The sequence below is a fragment of the Apostichopus japonicus genome, chromosome 8 (assembly GCF_037975245.1).
Source record: "Apostichopus japonicus isolate 1M-3 chromosome 8, ASM3797524v1, whole genome shotgun sequence".
NCBI lineage: Eukaryota > Metazoa > Echinodermata > Holothuroidea > Aspidochirotida > Stichopodidae > Apostichopus > Apostichopus japonicus.
In genome coordinates this window covers 5813267-5837036 of record NC_092568.1, presented here as the reverse complement: position 1 = coordinate 5837036, position 23770 = coordinate 5813267, and the positions used below count along the sequence as shown (strand labels likewise).

The 23770-nt window shown below is 37.0% G+C and overlaps 2 protein-coding genes across 11 annotated transcripts in view; one reads left to right on the top strand and one right to left on the bottom strand.

The window, feature by feature from the left end:
* The window catches only part of LOC139970396 (uncharacterized), a 47848-nt gene extending 27032 nt beyond the window's left edge, over positions 1–20816 (top strand). Inside the window, exons 2-10 of one of the 10 annotated variants that reach the window (XR_011794146.1) lie at positions 711–875; positions 1353–1643; positions 4028–4195; positions 6446–6767; positions 7237–7342; positions 9834–9930; positions 13808–13907; positions 14976–15794; positions 16497–20816. Coding sequence is in view for 3 of the 10 variants with exons in the window: in XM_071976038.1 (XP_071832139.1) it covers positions 711–875; positions 1353–1643; positions 4028–4195; positions 6446–6767; positions 7237–7342; positions 9834–9930; positions 13808–13867 (1209 nt within the window). In the remaining 7 variants the exon portion in view is untranslated. Of the gene's footprint in view, positions 1–710; positions 876–1352; positions 1644–4027; positions 4196–6445; positions 6768–7236; positions 7343–9833; positions 9931–11430; positions 11525–13807; positions 13908–14975; positions 16057–16496 lie in introns of those variants that run through there. The other 9 variants (XR_011794143.1, XR_011794142.1, XR_011794145.1 and 6 more) reach the window with 9 other exon arrangements.
* On the bottom strand, positions 19701–23718 carry LOC139970398 (uncharacterized). The gene is made up of 2 exons (XM_071976041.1): positions 22698–23718; positions 19701–22386 (listed from the first exon to the last, which is right to left on the bottom strand). Exons 1-2 carry the CDS (start codon positions 23403–23405, stop codon positions 22150–22152), a joined length of 945 nt encoding a protein of 314 aa, XP_071832142.1. The 5' UTR covers positions 23406–23718; the 3' UTR covers positions 19701–22149.
* Between the last annotated feature and the right edge of the window lie 52 nt (positions 23719–23770).

Sequence of the window (23770 nt, the reverse complement as noted above, 5' to 3'; positions counted from 1 at the left end):
ATGTAGTATCATTAATTCTATGTACAGTAGTACCATTGTGTAGTATCATTAACTCTATGTAGTACCATTGTATGTAGTATCATTACCTCTATGTAGTACCAGTGTATGTAGTATCATTGTATGTAGCACCATTACATTGTATGTAGTACCAAGATTTTGGGAAGCATGCTAAAGAATCATACAATTTGATTCCCTTGACTAAGCCTTTACCCTATCTATATTTATTTGTCTTGTGCATCACATGACCACATCAATGGGGGGTGTGCATTGTGTGTTAATTCCCTTCCTTGTCACCCTTAACCCTATTTATGAACCCTACTGTACTGTATCTTAACCTGTATTGTCAATCACATCAGCATGTACTGTCACTAGCTCTCATTGCAGAAAAAGCTTCTTTGACAAAATTGTAACATAGCCAAACTTACTGTATATAGTTTATACTGTACGTATTTAGCCATCACAATAATATAGTATGGTTATTACATTATATGTATCAATTCATGCCTGATTAACAGAATAATGGATAAAGTAGTGCTTGGGTCATGATGTTCAGGTATGTATACTACTCTATGCACAGAGTTATAGCAACTTCCAAGGTTAAAGTTTCATATACCTTGAAAAAGGAAATGGAGAAGATAAAGTAATATAAAATAAATATAAAAAGAATAATAAAGTAAGTTCAGTTGTATCAATCTTTGCTTTATTTGAAGGATGCTGCAGTGGAAGTAAATGAGGAGCCGAAGAAGGAGGAGAAGGAGAAGGAGGAGGAGGTAACGGCGGAGGATGAAGTAACAGAGAAAGAGCAAGATGGAGGAGAAGCAGAAACCAAACCAGAAGAGTCCGAACCAGTCAAAGAAGCTGAAGCAGAACAAAAGGTGATTAATTCTTTGTTGCATGGGTGATTTATTTGTTTGCATATAATTAGCTTGAACGTTTAATGTAAATTTATTCATCGAAGTCATTACACAACACAAGAGAGAGAGAGAGAGTACAATAAATATTTGCATATGAATGTACTGTATCATCATATCTTTGGAAATTTATGGTACTGTTTGCTCAATAAACACTGAAATTTCTCTTTCGATCAATAATCACTGATATTTTTCATATGCATATTCAAATGCTTTGTTTAACATTTGCCTTGACAGGGCACTGACTGTCAGCTGGAATTGCTGGAGAATGTCTCATTCACAATAGGACATCTCTTAGTGCGACTCAGTAATCCATGAGGAAACAATGCCAAAGCATCATAACAAAGGCTCTTACGTAATGTCAGATTGATGTCTAAGGTACCTTAAAGGTTAAAGTAGTTGGATTGCACTCTCATTACTTTCTTTCTCTGTGGACATTAGGAAGACGAAAAACCAGCAGAGGATGAGAAGGCCTCAGAAGAACCGGAGGTTGCTCCGGCCGAACCAGAGGTTGAAACAACACCGGCAGACAAGGAGCCAACACCGACAGAAGAACCGGCACCGACAGATGAGCCTGCACCAACAGATGAGCCAGCACCAACAGAAGAAGTAAAAACAACTCCAGAAGAAACAACCGCTGAGGAACCAGAGCCAACCAAAGAGGAAAGTGACACAAAAGAAATAACTGAACAAATTCCTCAAGAACAAGAAGCTTTAACAGAAGAGACAAAGGTTTGTTAATCAAAGAAAAAGCATGTTAATCACTGTTTGTAGAATATTACCAGATGGTGAAGTCTAAGGTCAGGTGAGGTCATCAGAGTTGTCAAAAGGTCATATAATTGTAATTAGGCCTTGAAGGATTTTTTTATGGAAATGAAGTAAGCAGTGATACACTAACATTTCCTATCTTGCAAAGTTGATCTCTTTGCAGTAGTGTGGTTATTAGCTGTGAGTGGGCAAGCAGGGAATTGTCAAGCTTTAACTCCTTGGCAACAGCATAACAAAATGTGGGTTTTACCTAATTTGTCTTAAGTTATACACATGTAACATATAATTATGCCATTGACAGGCTTAATTCAAAGTCAATAAGTAGGAAGTAAATAAAGCAGAGATAATATGAGAGAATCTCAAGCAATTTCCTGTCCAATTCTTCACCTCCCTTGACGATGATGATTTATGCCTTCTCAGGGAGACTACAGGTTCAGTGACATGAAAGTAAGGTGAAAACTAGCATGAAATGAGGAAGCCATCAACCAGGATGGTTGTCATGTGGAGATTATTAACAGAGGTGGGCTTGAAAGATAGCTTAATACATTCATTGACATGAACTAATCAGTGAAAGGTGTCAATAATGTGACATAAAACGCAGGTGTTGATATATGGAGAGTAACGTCACAAAATGGGAATTTAAATCTTTCAGATCAAGCCATCGGATTACTACTGGTTATGAAGAGGGATTATATTACAACTTGTAATATGATATTGAATTTCATTTAGATGGGAGTCAGTACTGCTGTACATGTATCAGATAGCTGCATGAGTCACACATGGATTAGAGGCTAGATTAACATACATGTAAACATATAGTCTAGACAGACAATGATCATGTGAGGTATACTAACTCAATGGTCCCGTAATTACAGGACATAATGTAGTATGTTCAGTACATACAGGATATAATTTCAGTCTGTTCGGTACATACAGGATATAATGTAGTATGTTCAGTACATACAGGATATAATGTAGTATGTTCAGTACATACAGGATATAATGTAGTATGTTCAGTACATACAGGATATAATGTAGTATGTTCAGTACATACAGGATATAATGTAGTATGTTCAGTTCATACAGACATAATGTAGTATGTTCAGTACATACAGGATATAATGTAGTATGTTCAGTTCATACAGGATATAATGTAGTATGTTTGGTACATACAGGATATAATGTAGTATGTTCAGTTCATACAGGACATAATGTAGTATGTTCAGTTCATACAGGATATAATGTAGTATGCTCAGTTCATACAGGATATAATGTAGTATGTTTGGTACATACAGGATATAATGTAGTATGTTCAGTTCATACAGGACATAATGTAGTATGTTCGGTACATACATGTTTGGTACATACAGGATATAATGTAGTATGTTTGGTACATACAGGATATAATGTAGTATGTTTGGTACATACAGGATATAATGTAGTATGTTCGGTACACACAGGATATAATGTAGTATGTTCGGTACATACAGGATATAATGTAGTATGTTCAGTTCATACAGGACATAATGTTGTATTTTCAGAACATACTGGACATTGTGTAGTATGTTCATTATATTTAATCAAAATGAATAATATACCAAATTTCTAAACAAATTTGTATACCATATTATTCCCTGTGATAGTTTGGTCTGTTATGTTATTTGTTTAATCAGGAAGTTATTGTATGAACAGGTTATTCATCATCATTGTGATCAAGCCATATTTATTTATGTTTTAGACCACACTGGTTGGTGTTCCCATATTGATTGTATCGTACTGGTATGGCAGCGCTATTGTTCAGTGAAGGATATTAAATGTTGAGGTGTGATGGTATATGTACAGTAGATGCAAGCAATAATTTAGCGTTCAAATTTTGTGTAGCATGTTTGAAGGCTCTGTACTTTAGTCGGACTACAAAATACTACTTATGGTTCCCGTAATCAAGAACTGCAATATATACATCTGCAATAGCAATATTTTTTTAGCCTGCCCACATTTTCAAATCACTCCCAACCCATTCCAAAAAAGGAAAGTAGTATTCAAATTTTCTGTTTCCACTAACAACAACCGTGTTGGTATTAATGGTGGGGGGGGGGGGGATATCATGTGAATTTATATTTTACATTCCACAGTTTTGGCCCTGGCATAGTGCTAAAAGGTTACTAGTTTGTTCTAGTCACAGTAGAATGAAAGTGCTAAGGTTGTGGGGAAACAGGTAAGCTTGTCACTTGTCAATATCCAAGCCAGTAAGTTTTGGAATATTTAGGCCTTGAAGTTTAAGTCTTTCTTACTTTCCCTCTACGATAAAACTCAAGCACTAGTTGTGGTTGTCTCTATCTTTGCTTTAGGATGAAGGAGTCGTAGAGACACCGGTACCAGTAGCAGAGGCCACCACAGATGAGCCAAAAGATGATACGAAAGAAGAGGAAGGAGAGAAAGAAGAGACGTCTGCTCCATCAGAGGAGAAACAAGATGCAGAGGAAGCCGAGACTAAGCAAGAGGAGAAAGAAGAAGAGGTGGGCGTTTGGAGAAATAATACTGTTAAAATTCATGTTATGTCTTCTTTGAAGTGTTTTAATGCTGCCTTATAATAAGAGGATAGTCTAGATGTATATTTATCTGTGGCTGATGAAAACGAAACATGTTCTTAGCATCCTGGTGAGGTTTGCATTCAGTTGCAAAGTATCCTTTTTTGAGATAGTAACAGTTCAAGATGACACGTTTTGTACCAAAAGTGAACTTGAAGCAAGCAGGTGTGATGTCATAGATCTGCACACTGACAAAATTGTTCTGTGTTAAAATGGACAGCAATTTTCTTCTTTAAATATAGCCTGCATTAACATATGAATACACTAGAGTGATTTGTGGTATTGATATCTTCACAGAGCAAAGTAGGTACTCTGTCTAATCCAAGGTCCAAACATTAAAGTGACAAATGGAATATGCAAAACCAAAAGGATTTTACTGTGCAACTATGACATCACACCTATTTGCTGCAAAGTTCACTTATGGTGCAAACTGTTACAATTTCAACTTTCAATATCTTGGAGATACAATGTAGTGATAGCATGAAAACTTCACTAGGGTGCTGAGTATATGTTTTTCATCCTCTAATCTCCCTTCAAGAAAAGGCAAGAAACCATTAGTAGTAACTTTTTACAATATAAGCTGTCACAGTGCCTCAGCGGGAGGAAATCTAGTTTAGTCTCACTGTGTTTCCTGTTCCCTGTTGAAAGTAAATACTGGTGTAACAACGTCAATGTTATTGAATACTGCTACCATCAATACTGTAGTCTAGCAGCAAAAAGTTGCACACACACACCCACCTAGATCAGGAAAAAAAAAAAACACAGATTTGGAAAAGGGATTCATTCAAGTTCAATTTTAAATGATATGATGGCAGCTCTCATACTAGGGTTGGACTTAAGATTGAAGTGATTAAAGAGTTCAAAAACCGATTGTAATTCAGACATTAAATCTTTACTATATTGTCACATGATGACATATAGATTGTGTATCATAAATATGGTCCCATATGACACCTCTGTACTGTCTCTCCTGAGTAAGCTCTCCGATTGGTTTACAGCTATAATATCACTCTGACTTTTGAAGTTTTGTCTTTTACTGTAATTTGAGTAATTAGTTGTCTTTTCTTTAGTTAACAAGCCAAGTAAGCGGTTAGTAAGGGTACAGTAGTTCATATCCGTGTTGAAATATTATTAATGGTTGATCGTTCAATTGGAAACAAAGTCTAAAGATTAAATAAGGTCAATAAGGACTCAAAACTTGTTGCTTGTTTAGTGTAAATTAATGAAGGCACTACTTGTGATGGTCATTATGGAACTGAAATACCTTGCAAATGCTCAATGGGCAGCAGTCCTGTGACGAGAGTGAAGTTAAGAGAATAGTCGGGAGGGTGGGGGGCGGTTAGGGGGACAAACTGCAGACCTCAAAATTTAGGCTAACTGCAAGTGGATTTTGCCATTCACCAGTAGAACCAAAAGGGACTTGCATTTTTCTATCAGTAGACATTACAAACCAAAATCCAATGCAATACTGATTCTTGGAAATGGGAATTTGATCAAAACAAAATGGATGATTTAAGCACTTTCAGTTTTTAATACAAGTGGTTAAAACTGAAATCCCTAGGCCTGAAATCCCATGGACTTCTTTTATCTAAATAAACTGTCAATATTTTCTCCCCATTTCAAATCACCACTCGTTGTGCTCGCACAACTGTCAGTGGAACATAAGTTAGAGCTAAATATTGAAACCATTATTTATATGACATCAGACCTTGCAGATTAATAGGTTAATCCACCCAATTGTTTTTTTTTAAATTCCCACACACTCTACTATAGGTGGTGGGATTATGGATTCACAAGGGTGCGTCAAGCTTTTGAAATTTGTGGTGTTTTGTGGTGTCAGTGTACCTTGAGTTTTACTCTTCACTTCCAACCTTAAGATCATGTTCCTGGAGATGAAGGTGTGCATCCATTTTCTTAGATGATCATTTAACTAATTTCTTCACCGTTTTGCCAGTTCTGCGAATGATTTGTTGACTTGGAGATTAGAGGCAGCCCCTGCAGATTTTCTATATGAGATCACATTGAGCATAAGGCTTTGACTAAACTTTCCAAATCACCAGAATAGTATAATTGGCCTTGGTTACCAGATACCAATCACATTGGAAATATTTGCCTATGTGCACCATTTTGTTTTTTGTTTAATGATGACTAATATACACAATACTTCATCTCTAACAGACACCGGCAGAACCTATCGTAGAGGATGAACCGCCAGCTGAACCAGAAACGACGACAACATCAGAAGATACTCCAGTGGTAGAAGACGATACTCCCGCAGTAGAAGAGGAAAAACCTGCACCACAGGAGGAATCGCCTGCACCACAGGAGGAAGTGCCTGCACCTGAAGAAGAGACAATAGCACAATCAGAAGAGGCACCTGCAGGTGAAGAAATCAAACCTGCAGGAGAGGTAGATAGCACGGAAAAAGAGGAAGCTTCCGAAGAACCCAAAGAAGAGGACGCTACTCCAGAATTAGCTGTCGCTAGTCCTGCCACTGAGGGTGAGTCATCGGTTATTGTTTATGTTTAGTTTCAAGGGTTTTAAATGCAGGACTTTAGATTTACGAGAATATTACTGAATAATTAAAGGGAGGATCACAGTATGTGAAATCTTAGACAGTAAGATGAGTTTTAAGCTGCTTTGTTTTCAAAGACCTCTGTGTATTGGGATTGCTCTGTGTGTTCCTCTTGTTGAATTGATATCACAACTATCACTATATTGGTGTTGAATGCAGTGCTTCAATGGCTCTCAGTAGTTGGTAGGATAGTAGTAGACACTGTTGTCAGTTGAGTGGTTGATACTAAGTGGCAATCATCTGGTAGAGGGGGGGGGAGGTACAAATTAGGAAATAGGACTGATGTTTCCTAATACTTTTATAGAAGAGAAAGCTTGACATTGTTCATCGAGAAATCAGACATCCTTAGCCATTTGTTTCTATACTTCCTTCATATTCTTTTCCCTTTTGTTAGAGAGTACCAAAGTTCCAGTAGAATTCAGATGGAATGAAGGGGGAAGCCAGGTCGTGGTTACAGGTAGCTTTAACGAATGGTCGGAGCAGATTCCTCTAGTGCAAAGGTAGCTACCCCTGCTGGTAAAAGTCTTTACTCAAACATAAACGATGGATGCTTGTCGATAGTCTTCTGTACGGGCATGAGGTTTGCTTTAAGTATCAAACCTGGAGCTGTTGGTGCATGGCTTGTGTTAAAATATATTTTCAGTTTTGTCATGTTTTCGTTCACCACCGTTAACACCCATGTACAGAATCAATGTTAGAAGCATGGCATTTTTCATTTGAAAGTAAATGTTGTCTCACAGTCAGAATATAAATAAAGCTTTCAAACCAAATCTTTGGAAGTATAACTAGACGTAGAGATTACGTAGAGATTTCATTTGTCAACATTAATAGCGTTTGCAGATTTCTTGTGTTTTTATGGCTTGGCCTTTTGTTTCCTGCCATCATCTAAACAAAACTTACAACCGACGTGTGAGACACTGTTTTTTCGTGTCATCAAACCCAGTCTTTTTCTGTTTAATCACTATTTCCTACTCATGCTAGCAGTCCATACTATTTGTTAGTTTCATATTTAGACAAACATCGAGCCTCTTGCTCAGTGGGGAACATCATATAAACTGGTAAAGTTCTTCCTTCCATTGTTAGAGAAATAAATTGGGAGAGACTGTAAGGTTCATGTCTGGCATTCATCTCTTTGACACACAATCCCATATTTTCCTGTCTCTTAATCGTGTTTCAAGTTATAATCGTTAAACTTTAGTTTCAACTTTGATTGCCACCGACAGACAAGACAACAATTCAAATGATGCTGGATTCTTGCCACTAATTTATGCATGAATGCTGCAGTTTCTTGAAATAACGGCTTCCAGGAAGAATGTAAAATTTGCTGAGAATTTGCTGTAAATAGGGTACTAAATAGAAAACGTGAAGGTCTGTGAGGGAAACGTTTGCATTCCATAGATTAAGTAACACATGTATGTGGTTTTCATATCAGTAATTAGGATATCATACCATAGGTTGTGTGTGGGTGTTTGTTTGATGTTTAAATATAACCAGTGGTTAAGGATACAGTCCAAATTTAGCCTCGACTTGTCAATTCAATTTGGAACTGATGTATTCACTTTCCAAGTGCAAGTCTAAGAGCTTTGAGAGTCACAAAATGTCACATCAGTTTAACTGAAATGTTGACATGCAATACAGTTAAAATTTGTAAAACTGTTTCCTAAAAATTAAATGTCAGGATGTGATAAGGAGGGAGGGCATGGAGGTAATGTTGTGGTCCGTCGTTTGGTAAACTTTGAGGTGTAAGGGTCATTCTCTGTTAGGATACTCGAGGTTAACATGAATTACTTTCATGTGATATTTATATGTAGCAAGGTGAAATATTGATAAAACTTTAGATATAGTTCAATCAAATTCACACTGACTTAAAGTTGCTAAAGCTGAGAAACCTGGTCTACGTAGAAGGAATGAGAGGTGCTAAATAAGTTGTGTCCTCTATTTAGCTGATACAATAGAACATGTTATGTAATCTGGAGACCAAGTAATCACAAATATAATATTAGTATCTAGTAGAACACTGTATGTTACAATATGGTATCTATCAGCTACTGTAGTAGAATATTACTAAACATCTGATAACCTGTTTCTCTGGGCTCCTTTTTTCTCCGAAGAGAAATCAAATGAATATTCAAACTTGTTGTACAAAGTTGAGAGATCTTTTCATAAATAACTGTTACATAAACTACAAACGCTCTATCAGTCATGCATCATACAAACCATTGCACAAAGTATCATAATTTTATGTACTGGCCACAGCGACTTTAAATTGGGGTTAGATAACAACAGGCTTAGAAAGCTCTACTAGTTCATTCAGTATATATATATATTAGCAGCTGTTGTTCGTTATAAGTGATAGCTTTAGGTATGAATAGTGCAATAAAATTAAGGAAAAATTATCCTGAATTGTTTTACAAAAATTTCCCAAATTACTCAAAAGAAACAAATTGGTATGTCCATATTAGAAAGCAGTAAGTAAAGACGGTTATCATAGTTAAACAGCAAACAAGGAGGTTTGTCTCAGTGCATTAGCATAACCACAGTAAGCAATGCAATATAACTGCATGTTAAATTAAACTTCTGAATGCATATATCATACAATCGAAAACTTTCCAAATGCTAACTTCTCTTTCTAAATTTTCATTGTGTGCATGTGAAACCGGAAGGTTAATTTATTATTTTCCCATCCCAAAAGAACCTAACAAATTGCCTTAAATTGCTATAAATTTTAACAAACAAGTGAATCATTAACTCACAGTAATTTGCATTGATTTTTCATCAATATGTTTGTTTTCTTCCTTTGTCCTTATCCTTTGTCTTTTCCCTTTGTCCTTTCCCTTTGTCTTTTCCCTTTGTCTTTTCCCTTGGTTCTTTCCTTTTGCTTTTACATCATCCATACACTTACATCCACATGGCTTCTTCTGGTTCCGTTCCTAACACTCCCGCACTCTCACCTCCCCCTCTCCCCGTTTGCTTTGACATCCCGACCTGCAGTGATTCCAATGAGTTTGGTGTGACGTTGTCATTACCTGCTGGGTGCTACGAGTTCAAGTTTGTGGTTGACGGAGAGTGGAGAGTTTCTGAAAAACAGGTATTTGGAGTTTACAGACTCATGTTAACAGGCTTGATGCAAAAACAGATGGCAGCCACATTACAATAGAGAACATCTAGGACTGATATGCAAGAATATGTCTGCACAGATGAATGTGCCCTAATGATGCAACTAAGGGCAGAATGGTGGGGGGGGGGGGTAGGAACAGTGTATATAAACAGTGGCAGCTCATGTCCAAAGACACTACTATAGTAAATGCTCATTAAACACTGAAACACTGGCATCCCTCTCTAGTGAAGGTGAAGTAAGGAAGATGTGTGTTTGGTTTTCAACAGAAAACCAATTTCTCTTGTTTATCCTGACTGGAATATTTCTCTGTATTTTCTTGCATCTAGAACAGACGATTTGATGCAGATGTTTTTCCGTGAATGTTGCTTTCACTTTTTTTGCAACAAGCCTGTTAAACCTCTCACAACATTTGTTATATTTGATTTTCATTGTTCATATCTTACCTATAACTTTCTTTGGACAATTATTTGTATATGGACACCATCACAAGTCACTTCAAGATGACTCCATTGAAACAAAAAAAATTGAAATGGATATCATAAAATCCTCAAATGATTCAAGTTTGAATTTATGTAATTGTCCTTGAGTATTAAACTTTGTAATGTGACACATAGCCTCATGGTGTTACTTGAAGTGACTAATACAATGTATTAATACTGATGTGGCCTCACTGTTGTGATACTCAAAGAAGGTTTGAACTCCTTGTGGGTAACTTTGATATTGTTCAAATTTGCTCTTCCACAATATCACCAAAATTTTGCTGTTTTCATATTCTCAATCTTGGACTCTTAATACTAAAAAAAAAACATCATCTGTTAATTATTTTAAGTTGACATAGTGGGTTTAGTATATCATGTGAGATCTTTCATTATGTAATGGGAAATTTATGGAAAGTTGTTTCACTAATTTTTTGAAAACAAAACTACATTTCTTTTAACCTCGGGGCCAAAGTTTTATTTTTGTTGAGTGAGATTCTTTGAATTACCGTCGGATTTTTACGTTTTGGGCGAGACAAAATAATTGATTTTACTTTCATTAAGGAACATTGAATAAAACAGAATGGACTGGATGAGAAGTTAAATAGGCTGATTAAAAAGTAAATATTAAAACTGAAGGGAGTTCAAAATAAAAATTGTATTGAAAGATACAATTATAAATTTATTTTATAGATTGATAGTTAGCAACTATTGCAAATTCAAGCTGGCAATTCATTTGCAAGTTTGTAAAAGTTACACTAATCTCTTTCACCTGTTGACCATATCAAACTTGTTATTAATAGTGATTGGAAGTGGCACCACAACAGGGGAAAAAATGAAACATTGAACAGAAAACAAATTCCTCTTTACAAAAGGAAGAGCTGCCTGCAACTAGTTGAAACCTTCTTTGAGGTTTGGCCCAAAAATTTGAAAGATTCTTGTTTAATTTCTAAGAAGTTTTTTCATTCGTTAATACTTTCCTACTGTCCTATAGTGATGATCATTTAACTGTGACCATTGACCTCATAGAAGGGGAACACAAGTACAAATATATAGTGGACGGTGAGGATAAAGTGGATTCCAGCAAGGTAGGTCTGGGTGCAGCGCTGCATCACTGGATGAAATATTACATCATTAATATCAGTGGACTTGCATGATCACTAACACTGTAGATCTATACAGTTATAGATTTATACATAACATGGAATAGATTACCTAGGGGAACCTTAAAGGAATAACGAAGGCAGGCATAAAAGATAATGTATATGATTCAGTAACATCAGAACTCTCTAATATTCGATTTTTAAGTGAACCGCTTCCTGTTTGACTGAATACGTTTGCTTTGAAAATTGGCTCCTAAGGCCTCACCACAGTGCACAGTATATCGCCATTGATTATGTAATACGCTTGAAATCAATATGGAATTCAAAGCGTATACATAATCAATGGCGATACACTGTGCATTGTGGTGAGTCCTTAGCCGATTTTCAAAGCGAGCGTATTCAGTCAGACAGGAAGCGGTTCACTTAAGAATCAAATATAAGAGAGTTTTTACGTTACTGAATAATATAAATTATCTTTGATCCCTGCCTTTGTTATTCCTTTCAGAATATACAGGACTGCTGTAGATATTCCTGGTAGTGTTAGATCATTAACATTGTAGATCTATGCAGTTATAGATTTATAGATAACGTGGAAAAAATAACCAAGGGATACCTTAAGAATACAGGACTGCTCTAGAATATCCCTGGTAGTTGTAAATGAATGGTATTGCTTAGGATGGCAGAGATTGGAAGACCCCTAACGATATTCCTGGTTCAAAGGTTTTTTAGACAGGCAAATCTTAGAATACTTCAGGTGTGTATGTCTGCTGTGTAAGGGTCAAAGTTATATTTGCAGCTAATTTTAAGGAAAAATCAATTTCAGGAGAGGGGTCCTGAGGCTCTTCCATCGATTCACTCCTGCCTACCATATTATTCCTGGTCCATACAGCCATATACTGTACATCTCAGGATGATATTCACCACAGCAGTTCTGTGTATGTGTGGTTAGTGTACATTCATGAATGGTGGACTAACCCTGGTTTATTTTCCTTCCATTCATTGGATCATGGTTTAAGGTGATTGGTGTGTATTGTGGTGATTAGTGTGTATTGTGGTGTTTAGTTTGTATTGTGGTGATTGGTGTGTATTGTGGTGATTGTGTGTGTACTGTGGTGATTGGTGTGTATTTGTGGTGATTGGTGTGTATTTGTGGTGATTGGTGTGTATTGTGGGGACTGGTGTGTGTATTGTGGTGATTGGTGTGTATTGTGGTGATTGGTGTGTATTTGTGGGGATTGGTGTGTATTGTGGTGATTGGTGTGTATTGTGGTGATTGTGTGTTTATTGTGGTGATTGGTGTGTGTTGTGGTGATTGGTGTGTATTGTGATTGGTGTGTATTGTGGTGATTGGTATGTATTGTGGTGATTGGTGTGTATTGTGGTGATTGGTGTGTATTGTAGTGATTGTGTGTGTATTATGGTGATTGGTGTGTATTGTGGGAACTTGTGTGTGTATTGTGGATATTGGTGTGTATTGTGGTGATTGATGTGTAATTGTAGGGATTGGTGTGTATTGTGGTGATTGGTGTGTATTGTGGTGATTGTGTGTTTATTGTGGTGATTGGTGTGTTGTGGTGATTGGTGTGTGTTGTGGTGATTGGTGTGTATTGTGATTGGTGTGTATTGTGGTGATTGGTGTGTATTGTGGTGATTGGTGTGATTGTATGTGTAGTTGGTTTGGCCTCGACGGGTTTAACAGGACACTGAGACATACAGAAGACATTTGGTGACGGTCAGTTGAGTTTTACAGGCTTTGTTGATAATGTGCAATGAAACTGTGGACACAAAGTAATTGTGCATGTGACAAATGTACAGTTATGACAATTAGAGAAACATAAGAGCTAATTCAGCATGCTAGGTGAAAGTGCAGCAAGACTGGCTTGCAAGCGTGGCTGTTAATAATTCTGAAGCCTAAACTGCCAATAAGAGACGTACTTGCCACTGCTTAGGTCAAAATAAATTGATCTGACAATAGAAAGTTTAAAACAGAGAGGGTTTTACATCTTGTTGTATTGTTGTGACAGTCAAAGTTGTCACTTGATACAGTACCTGTTACATTAAACCCAGTCTCTTGAACATGGGCTGTGCTAATGAATAGTTTTATCTCCCTTTCCAAGTTTTGTTCTTAAAATGATTAAATAAATTGATCCAAATATAGAAACCCACCACGTTTAATCTTCTACAGGTCCATGTGATTGCTAAGTAGTGAGTGACTGATGGCTGTACATATATTTATATCTAACTCCATTTATCATATTTTCTTCACAGCCTACTGTTGAAACAGAATTTGGCCTGAACAACATCATTACTGTTTCCAAGTCTTCCTGAGGGTTTGTAGGAGCACATAGGACCTATTAGCTGTGTAAAGGTGAGTAAAGACTTAAGGAATGGTTCAAGTTTCATTGATTTTAAAATAATGATCAACACAGATTTAGGCTGAGATTTTGGTGGATTTCTAAATATAATTCTGGATTCTTCTTAAAATCGTGATTTTAGTCTGCCATGTACACACAATCTAACACCCCCCTCTCCCTCCCAACCTGTCAACCCCAACCAAGTTTAAGGGATGTAAGTAAGAGGGCTAAACTAAATCACCATAACAATAAACACATGTTTTGCTTTGATGGAACAATGAATCAGGTCTTGTTAATGTTGTGTAGTGGTATGCAGAGTATGCATATAAGCATACAACTAGAAGCATACCACTAAGTTCTTCAACTTAGTTCTTCAACTTAGGTATGCAGAGTATGTATATAAGCATACAACTATAAGCATACCACTAAGTTCTTCAACTTAGGTATGCAGAGTATGTATATAAGCATACAACTATAAGCATACCACTAAGTTCTTCAACTTTGTTCTTCAACTTAGGTATGCAGAGTATGTATATAAGCATACAACTATAAGCATACCACTAAGTTCTACTTAGTTCTTCAACTTAGGTATGCAGAGAATGTATATAAGCATACAACTATAAGCATAACACTAAGTTCTTCAACTTAGTTCTTCAACTTAGGTATGCAGAGTATGTATATAAGCATACCACTATAAGCATACAACTAAATTCTTCAACTTAGTTCTTCAACTTAGGTATGCAGAGTATGTATATAAGCATACCACTAAGTTCTTCAACTTAGGAAGGGGAGTGGTAGGATGGGGAGGTGGGAAGAGAGGAATAGGAGGGAGAGGAGAGGAGAGTGGGAGGGGAGCTAGTGGGCTAAAGGGGCAACAGCAAACCACACCTAACACTGTATAGTAGGAAGTATAGTAGAATAGTTCTAATCTACCATTTCTCTACTTTCTTCAATCTCCCTCCACCCCCCCCCCCTCCCTCTCCATCTTTAACAACTTAATAATATTCTGAGAAGCCAAATAACGAGTTAGCCAGATGATGTATATATTAAATAAAGGTTAATTTTAATCTTCTCTTTCACAGATTTTCATTGTTCCAGCAATAACTGAGTATTGAAGTTTTCATGTTGAAGTCTGGACCAGTGTGGTTTATCTCATGTCTCTGCAGCCATTATCCTAGATGTGAACTGTGATAGTGGAAATTACAAACTGCACATACTAGGTCTAGATTTTTGTTAACCCTTGTGTTAAATGGAACATTCCAAAATTGTTTTGAGTTTAGATTTCAAGGTAAAGCATGCATTTGCAGGTGGTACTACTATAACTGTGGGTGAAGTTTGGAATTCTCTGGTTGTTCATGTAAAGTGACAAGACATCGTCTCATGTCAGAAAGGATCGCTGTTATTGATGGGTCTATTAAGATCGGATGTATGTTGTATCAATACATATGAAATAAGTTTAACCAACTGTTTATCTCAATTGCATTGTGTACTGCTCTGTAGCATCTCATACAACAATGGAGCTGCTGCTTGACAGCACCCGACACGGACTGGTCAATGTGTGTATTCAGTGGTTTGCTGCTATCTTATTAAAGACTTTACACATGCGTATTAAAGTTAGATATGTTTTCACTCAGCCTTCTGTCGTTGCTGTATGGGTGAAAGATATCTTGACAAAATTGAAAGAGGATTGCACAATTACACAATCAAGAAAACATCATCTATGTGCCTTTTATTGAAATAGAAAAGATAATTGGGAATGGGCTTGGTGCAGACATGGAACATATTAATGAGTGAAACAAGGTAGGAAACAGGTAGGAAAACCTCTGGGTGTTCTGTGGCACACTGGTTATAATATAGCATGATATCTACGACCTGTCATGATAGCTGGATATATCCTGTAGGTCATGATTGCTGGATATATCCCACAGGTCATGATTGCTGGATATATCCTGTAGGTCATGATAGCTGGATATATCCCACAGGTCATGATTGCTGGATATATCCTGTAGGTCATGATAGCTGGATATATCCTGTAGGTCATGATAGCTGGATATATCCTGTAGGTCATGATAGCTGGATATATCCTGTAGGTCATGATTGCTGGATATATCCTGTAGGTCATGATTGCTGGATATATCCTGTAGGTCATGATAGCTGGATATATCCTGTAGGTCATGATTGCTGGATATATCCTGTAGGTCATGATAGCTGGATATATCCTGTAGGTCATGATTGCTGGATATATCCTGTAGGTCATGATAGCTGGATATATCCCACAGGTCATGATTGCTGGATATATCCTGTAGGTCATGATAGCTGGATATATCCCACAGGTCATGATTGCTGGATATATCCTGTAGGTCATGATAGCTGGATATATCCCACAGGTCATGATTGCTGGATATATCCTGTAGGTCATGATAGCTGGATATATCCTGTAGGTCATGATTGCTGGATATATCCTGTAGGTCATGATAGCTGGATATATCCTGTAGGTCATGATAGCTGGATATATCCTGTAGGTCATGATTGCTGGATATATCCTGTAGGTCATGATTGCTGGATATATCCTGTAGGTCATGATAGCTGGATATATCCTGTAGGTCATGATAGCTGGATATATCCTGTAGGTCATGATAGCTGGATATATCCCACAGGTCATGATTGCTGGATATATCCTGTAGGTAATGATAGCTGGATATATCCTGTAGGTCATGATTGCTGGATATATCCTGTAGGTCATGATAGCTGGATATATCCTGTAGGTCATGATTGCTGGATATATCCTGTAGGTCATGATAGCTGGATATATCCCACAGCATGGTCAGCCAATTATAGCTGGATTAAAGCCCAAGTATACGTTCAAAAGTCTTGTGTTACAAATGGCAGACAGACCTCTTTCTCAAACTAAACTTTAGCAGCAAGGATGACACTGTCTAGTCAAATAAGAATTCTTTGAAAGGTCATATTTGACATATGCCTATAAAGCGATCACAATATCCGGTTACTTAACGCTCAGTTCAGTTTTCAGTTCAGTCTTTGTAATTTGATTGGCTAGACATGTAGCAACGAAACAGCTTTATTCAATATTGAAGTAAGTCATTTAATACTGTATGTAAACCAAACTAGTGTGTGTTTGACACGTCTCTAGCAGAAGAAAATTATATCCCTGGCAGGACAATTCAACATCTTTGTATCTGTACGATGGCTAACAGGGAGTAATGCTACCATTTCTTGGTTGAAAATGATGACAATCTCTGGTTTAATATCCTCGTATGTAAGATCATTCAAAGACGTACGACTCTGCATTTTCAATGCGGGTTTTAATTTGTAACCTAGTATACAAGGTACACGGATCAGTGGTGCTTACAAGAGAAAGTCCTCATTTCCTGAAAGAAATATGCAATTCTGTATCAAACAAACATTGGAGATGGTTTTATACTACTCCTCTGTTACCTTACCAAAGTCTGAAGAAATTACCTTTTTCCATCCATAAACCGTCGTGGAGAAATGCCAATGCACCTTCAGCAGATATGTAACGTATTATCCTTTTATATATGAACGACTTTGAATTTCTTTATTCTCTGAGTTGTCAGTGTAAATGTTTCTCTTGGAATGGTTTCTCTTAAAAACTAAAGTGATAATTTTGTTTAGGATAATAGTGAAAGTAGTAATTTGTGAAATATAACTGTAAGGAATTAAGGTTTTAAATCCTGTGCAGGAGTTAACCACTCTTAGGACACTTACGGGACAGGATGTGATTGTAATTGCTCCAATTTGATAGAAAACATTATTGTGTGTGCTGCAGAAAGTAGAATCATTTGCGACATTTTACGTCACATTAAATATTACTTTGCAAATTTAATCTTCAAATATTGATTGGTACTATTACCTTGCTGTATTAGCTCTATCTATTAATGCAGTTAACATTTCACTCTAGCCTGTGGAATTGTGCAAAAATGCCTTATTTATGAAAGGCAATATTTGCCCAAATTAATTGACCTATTATTAATTAGACATTATGATGATCTGTCATCTTATATTTCTCTGTGTGTATTGTCTTTGCTCATAGTCATTTGCACGTTAAGATAAAATATACGATTTATTTCTTGCAATTGTTGGTATCACCTGTGTGTTGAAATTGAGATGTACATAATTTATAAGCAAAACTAGTGATCCTGTTAAGAAATGGCAGCCCCATAGCTAGGTCATCATCGCAGAAGGGAGGCGAAAATGCACTCTAACAGAGACCACTCTAACAAGATATTCAAGTAGTACATAAACCAGATAGGGTAATCTATAAATTAAGTGCTTATGATTACCCGAGAAATGTGGATGCAAATCCCCCCCCCCCACCACCACTCCCCCAACCCCCCATCCAATCCCTCTTAAAATTCCCTGCCTGTTTCTACTAATTTCATGGTCCACAGGTAACTATTGTTCTGGTGAGTGTATGGATATCTGTTGGGTATCTTTTCCCAATTAATGGTATCTGGCAGGTAGAAGTCCACACTCGTCAGCCAGCTCTCAATATAAAGGCACAGTATGTCTCTGTTCATTGTTTGAATGACACATTAGAGAGAAATAACTTATAAGAAACCCTTTGGCAATTCTCTCCTTGGTTGCAAGAACTTGTTAGCTATCATTAGTTCTAAATTCCCATTATTGAAATTACTTTCACATTTTCCGTCCTTGAGCACTTATGCTCATCTTGTAGCCGTCTCCACACAACTGTTGCTCTCTTGCTCTATCATATCAATAACAATGTTGTAAACTCTTGTAACTCAACTCCCTTGTGCCATTAACTGATCCTGGTCTACTGCCCTCCATTCTACCGCCCAAAGTGTCCATGAGAGTTAATTTTCACTGGATTGCTTTGTTAGTTTCAACATCCACATTGTTGATCTTCTGAAATAAATGTTTGTGTTTAATTTCCAAAGTTCAAACCGTCTCTATGCCTATCATCGATTTTGGTGATCCGTCCACTTGAGTTTCTGTGAACCTAATGTAGTGACGGAATGGTGCCGTTAAGTATCGTATATCATACAACGTGTATAGTGACTGAATGGTGCCGTTAAGTATCGTATGTCATACTTACATGTGTATAGTGACTGAATAGTGCCATTAAGTATCATATATCATAGTAAGTGTATTGTTACTGAATGGTGCCGTAAAGTATCGTATATCGTACTGACATGTGTATAGTGACTGAATGGTGCAGTTAAGTATGGTATATCATACTAACATTTTAAACACAATAACATGTTGTTACTTCAAGAACACTCCCATAAGATATACCATCATAGTCATTGTGTGTGTTATGGTACATGTGGTTAGTAATTTAACTAGATATCCAAACTGCCTGTGGAGATTTTCAGACTACCAATTATACAGTTGAATTGTTGACAAACAGTATTTTGAAATCCGAATAGTTCTTGTAATGCCATTGTATTGCAGACAATAACAAGCGATAGTCATTTTTCTAATTTCTTATTATGTCTTGCAAATAATAACTTTGTAATTAACATTTTTTTTACAAAGATCTCGAATAGTTTATTTTAAGGGTAGATTGGTAACATTTATCTGTACTTTGGTATACTATGTGTTCTGTGAATACAGAAATGCTTAAAGCAGATGGGTTGTTTTTGCAACCAAGTATTTCTTAACACTAAACTAATCTTTAGCACAAGTTCTTGTGTGCATTAATGTCAAACCTTTAGAGACAACTAACAACTCTGTGTTTGAAATAGTCAAATAGACTTAAAATAACTATAAAGGCTTACCTTAATATTTGTGGGTATCATTGGTTTCTTCTTGTTTATTTTTAAGGACATTTTTCACAGTTTCAAATACTGCCTGGTCAATAAAGTATGAAGTTGTAGAATGAATGGATGTAATTAGCACCTTGGCTAATACATCAACAATTTGTACTTGATGCCAAGATCATGAAAGTAGATTGGATCAGCTCATCATCCAAGTACGAAAGTACAATAAAAATAGTTATATTTTCACTTACCTATACTCTTATTGGTCATCTAACATTAGTTAGATATTAGTTACACATTATGTCCCTGTAGAGGAGGTAAATTCAATATTTTGTCCTCAAAGCTGATAGGACACCTTTAAGAAAACTTGTAATACTGAATAGGGCAAGGGGAGTGATGGGGCAGAAGGGTGGGGGGGGGGATGCAGACGAATAACTTGTTAACCTGCCAAATAACACATAATTTGACAAAGTTGCCTTGTCGTGGAAACTGGTGTAGATGGCAAAAAATATGTTTAATTTACAGCATTACTGGTGTAATTTCATTATGATATGTTTTAAAGGAAAAACAATTAATTTGTACTTTGTGTAATTTTTTTGGTTAAAGGCGATATTTAACATATAGAAGGATCTCTCTAATACTGTCTACATTTGAAACAGGGTGTGATAACAATGAGTAAGAGGTCAAAGGTCATTAACATGGTTATGATTATGTAAATGTTATCATGCAGGATGTTAATTAGCTCCCTCTACTTTAATGTGCCTCTCAAGATAAGTAGCAAACGCCTCGCGTGCCTTGTTTTGCTTTTCTCCAACCGTGCAAAACTTTCCCGTAAGTTCAAAGTTTGTTTTGTTTAGTTTTTTTTATGTTAATGAGATGTGTATGTTCTTGCCATCAAAATGAGGGAATTTCTTTTCTTCGTCAACCTTTGACAACATGCAAACACAAATTCTATACAATGTTTCAAAAGAACAAAATATATGTCATTTCAGTTATATATTAATAGCTTTAAACAGCAGTGCTTTGCTTCAACCATTTTCTTATTTTTCTTTGATATTATTAATGAACAATTTGTATGATTTATGTACTCACCTCTGACGTCATATAGATGCACACCAAAACTAATCTGAGAGAATAATTAAATGTGCAGTAATTTCATTCAATTTCAAATTATAATTATTTTTATTGTTCTTTGTTTTTGTGAAAGTTTGCTTTACAAGAATGTGAAAACGACCAAACTAGAGCAAAGTCATACAGTACGATTAATTCCATTCGACCTGGTCGAAGTTCCATTTCCTTATGGTCAGACCCACTGATGAGAACAAACCATCTCGCCTCGTATGACATGATAAAAATAATGATTATTTCACAGGTCTGTTTAGTTGTTGTTCAGTCCACCATACAGAAACATCGTCCCCAAATGTCATGATGTGGCAATTACTCTAAAAACTTATACCATTCCACCCCACCTTTACCATGACATGATAGGGTTTGAATGTTCCCTAGTTCTATGGCCGTGTGAAAGAAAATAACAGAAGAAATAAACAGCGATAAGTTAAAGTTTCAGAAATTACAAGTGTTTTCAAGACAGGGTCTAAACATTTTATTATTATGCAACGAACGAGTTTTCAACGAAAATTTCTGTCACGTTATAATGAAATGAATTTGTTCGCTCTCCATTTAAGTTAATGTTTGTACCATATGTAGCGATATCGACAAAGCATTGCTTGGGGGGGGGGGGGTGGGGTTGGGGGGTTATAAATACACTTTATAACGTTACGGAACAGCTTATTCATCTTCATATGATCAATCTCAGTATGCTAAGGTTGTTCCAACTAAAAGCAATTCATAAAAGTTATTGTAGTAACAATTACTGACCATCCGTGTCAGGCTTGAGTAGACATGTTGGGGCAAGACCAGAATATCCCGAAGAAAATTATATAAAAAAAAAACGAATTTAACAGCCAATGGTATAGGGAGCGTCAAGATTTCCATAAAGCAGAGCATTCGCTTCCAGATCCTCCACCCCCCCCCACCCCACAATTACCGAACCACTATGACTTACCTCTTCAAGGGACCGATATTGTGCCACAAGACAGACGGACCCTCCCTCCGCTTTCTCGAGTTTTGCCGTACCTCAACAAAATTTATTCCAAATTATAAAATATCGACAATAGCAAAAGTACCACAAGGTCCCCAGAAAAAAAAAATCGGCAAGGCCACAAGCCTAGGTGGTTCACGTAGCTGTGTATGTTTGGTTATTCTCCTGGTCCCCAACCCTTCCCTATACCCCCTCTAAGTTGGAAGAAAGTGTCCTCCCGGTCCCCAACCCTTCCCTACCCCAGTCTAAAGATAGAGAGATGTTAATCATCTCATGAAGCATCGCTAAAAACTTGTTGAAGATATTTCTTCAACAAGACAGCAAACTAGATAGGTTGCTTTAAACTGTTAAATCAGTCTGTTCGTTCCCTGTTTAATCCGTGGTCATCTGTCACCTTTCGTTTACGATGTTTTCTTTCAAGACGAGTCCGTAATCTTTGTCCATCAACACCGTATTACCGTCATTTAGCTTTAACCCGTACAAACACGTGTCGATTGTAAGTCTAGCTCGTGTGTCGTGCCTCAGTCCTGATAAATGACCGCACGTTATCATCATCATGTAGAGAAAGTATTGCAGAAGATCCGGGATATCTTCAGCTCTTCGGGGATCGCTCTTCATCTTATCCACCTGTGATGAAAACGAAAACACAGGGCAAGGGTGGAAATTTTTCCAAATGTCCATCGTATGCTACATTCCTACCTTTGTTTAACTGCTAATTTTGTGATCGCCTTTTGACAATATTTATTAATTAAGCTAACACTGAATCCGTCACTATTAAGATAGAGCATACACACCGAAGTGTTCACGGAAAGTGCAATAAGCAGCATTTTCCCCGTTCTTTTCTTTACTGATTACAATTATTTTTTTATTTTTTATATGACACAAATTTATATTTTGATTTTAATAATTGGGCGTGATAAGGCGGGATACTTTCTTACCTCCTGTACACCATGATGAGACGTCTGAGGATCCCATCTTGCCTGACCTAGTACTATCTCTTGGCGATTCGCAGATCTGGTACATGAGCTGAACCCGCCAACGTGCTCAGATGATTTCCACTGAGAGGAGTTGGCTTTGCAGCATTGAGCCTGATCCCTTGTCGATAGTTTCTCTACGTGATGAAATACTCGGCTAGATTTCGTTTTGAATCTGGATGCAATAGCTGGAAGAGGGTGTATATTTTGAAGACCTATTTCGCAGGATGCTTTCCAGTTGTAAGGTTTCCCTGGAGCAACTCTCTCAGAAGATTGGCGAGTGGCGTTTTTTAGATTTCTATAAAAACCGGCCTTTCCCACTGGTCTTGGTTTTGGTGCGATCGGCGTAATGCGGATTATAGGAAAACTCGATTTCTTCTTTGTCATCTGGTTTCGTTCTAATTTCATTGCTCTTCGAATTCTTGATCTTTTGTTTTGAAACCAAATGTTTACAAAGGTTGTGGACATACCAAGTTCCTGGGCCAGACATTCCTTTGTTGATCTCTTTGGCCATTGTTCTCGACAATACAATGCCTCCAGCTTACAAAGTTGCTGTTGCGAGATGACAGTCCGTTGTCTTTTTCGTGCTGCTCGACCGTCATAGCCCTTTGTATTTTCCCTGGTTAATGTTCCAGTCTTGGTTGTTGAGACTGATGACAGAGCACCCTCCATTAACACTATTTGGGCTGGCCTACTCTAGTTCAAGATATAAACCTTTACAGGTCTTTTAGGCTTTAAATGTCCAGTTTACTCCAGTCTGTGTGTATATTCTCTCAACATTAAATTTAATAAAACGGAAGACAGAGTGCAAACTGTTGCCATGTAATGACTGCTTGATATGAAGTAATGAGTACTTTGCTGAATAGCCAATATAGCATATCATGGAATAGGCGCATAATTGAATAAGTCTTGTATGGAATATACCGCGCCTAAGCGCTTTGTCAGGTGCTGCTTGCATTCACTAACGTATGCGTCCTTCAATCATTTGCTTAATAGCTGAATGTGTTTTCTGTTCATCGCTATAGTGCAGCCAATCA

What these genes read in the sequence shown, in the direction of transcription:
- LOC139970398 (XM_071976041.1), bottom strand. Translation starts at nt 23,405, where the DNA reads ATGGAGGGTGCTCTGTCATCAGTCTCAACAACCAAGACTGGAACATTA. An exon ending in CTCATCATGGTGTACAGGAG is followed by an intron (nt 22,387 to 22,697) that starts GTAAGAAAGTAT and finishes TTTTCATCACAG; the next exon opens with GTGGATAAGATGAAGAGCGA.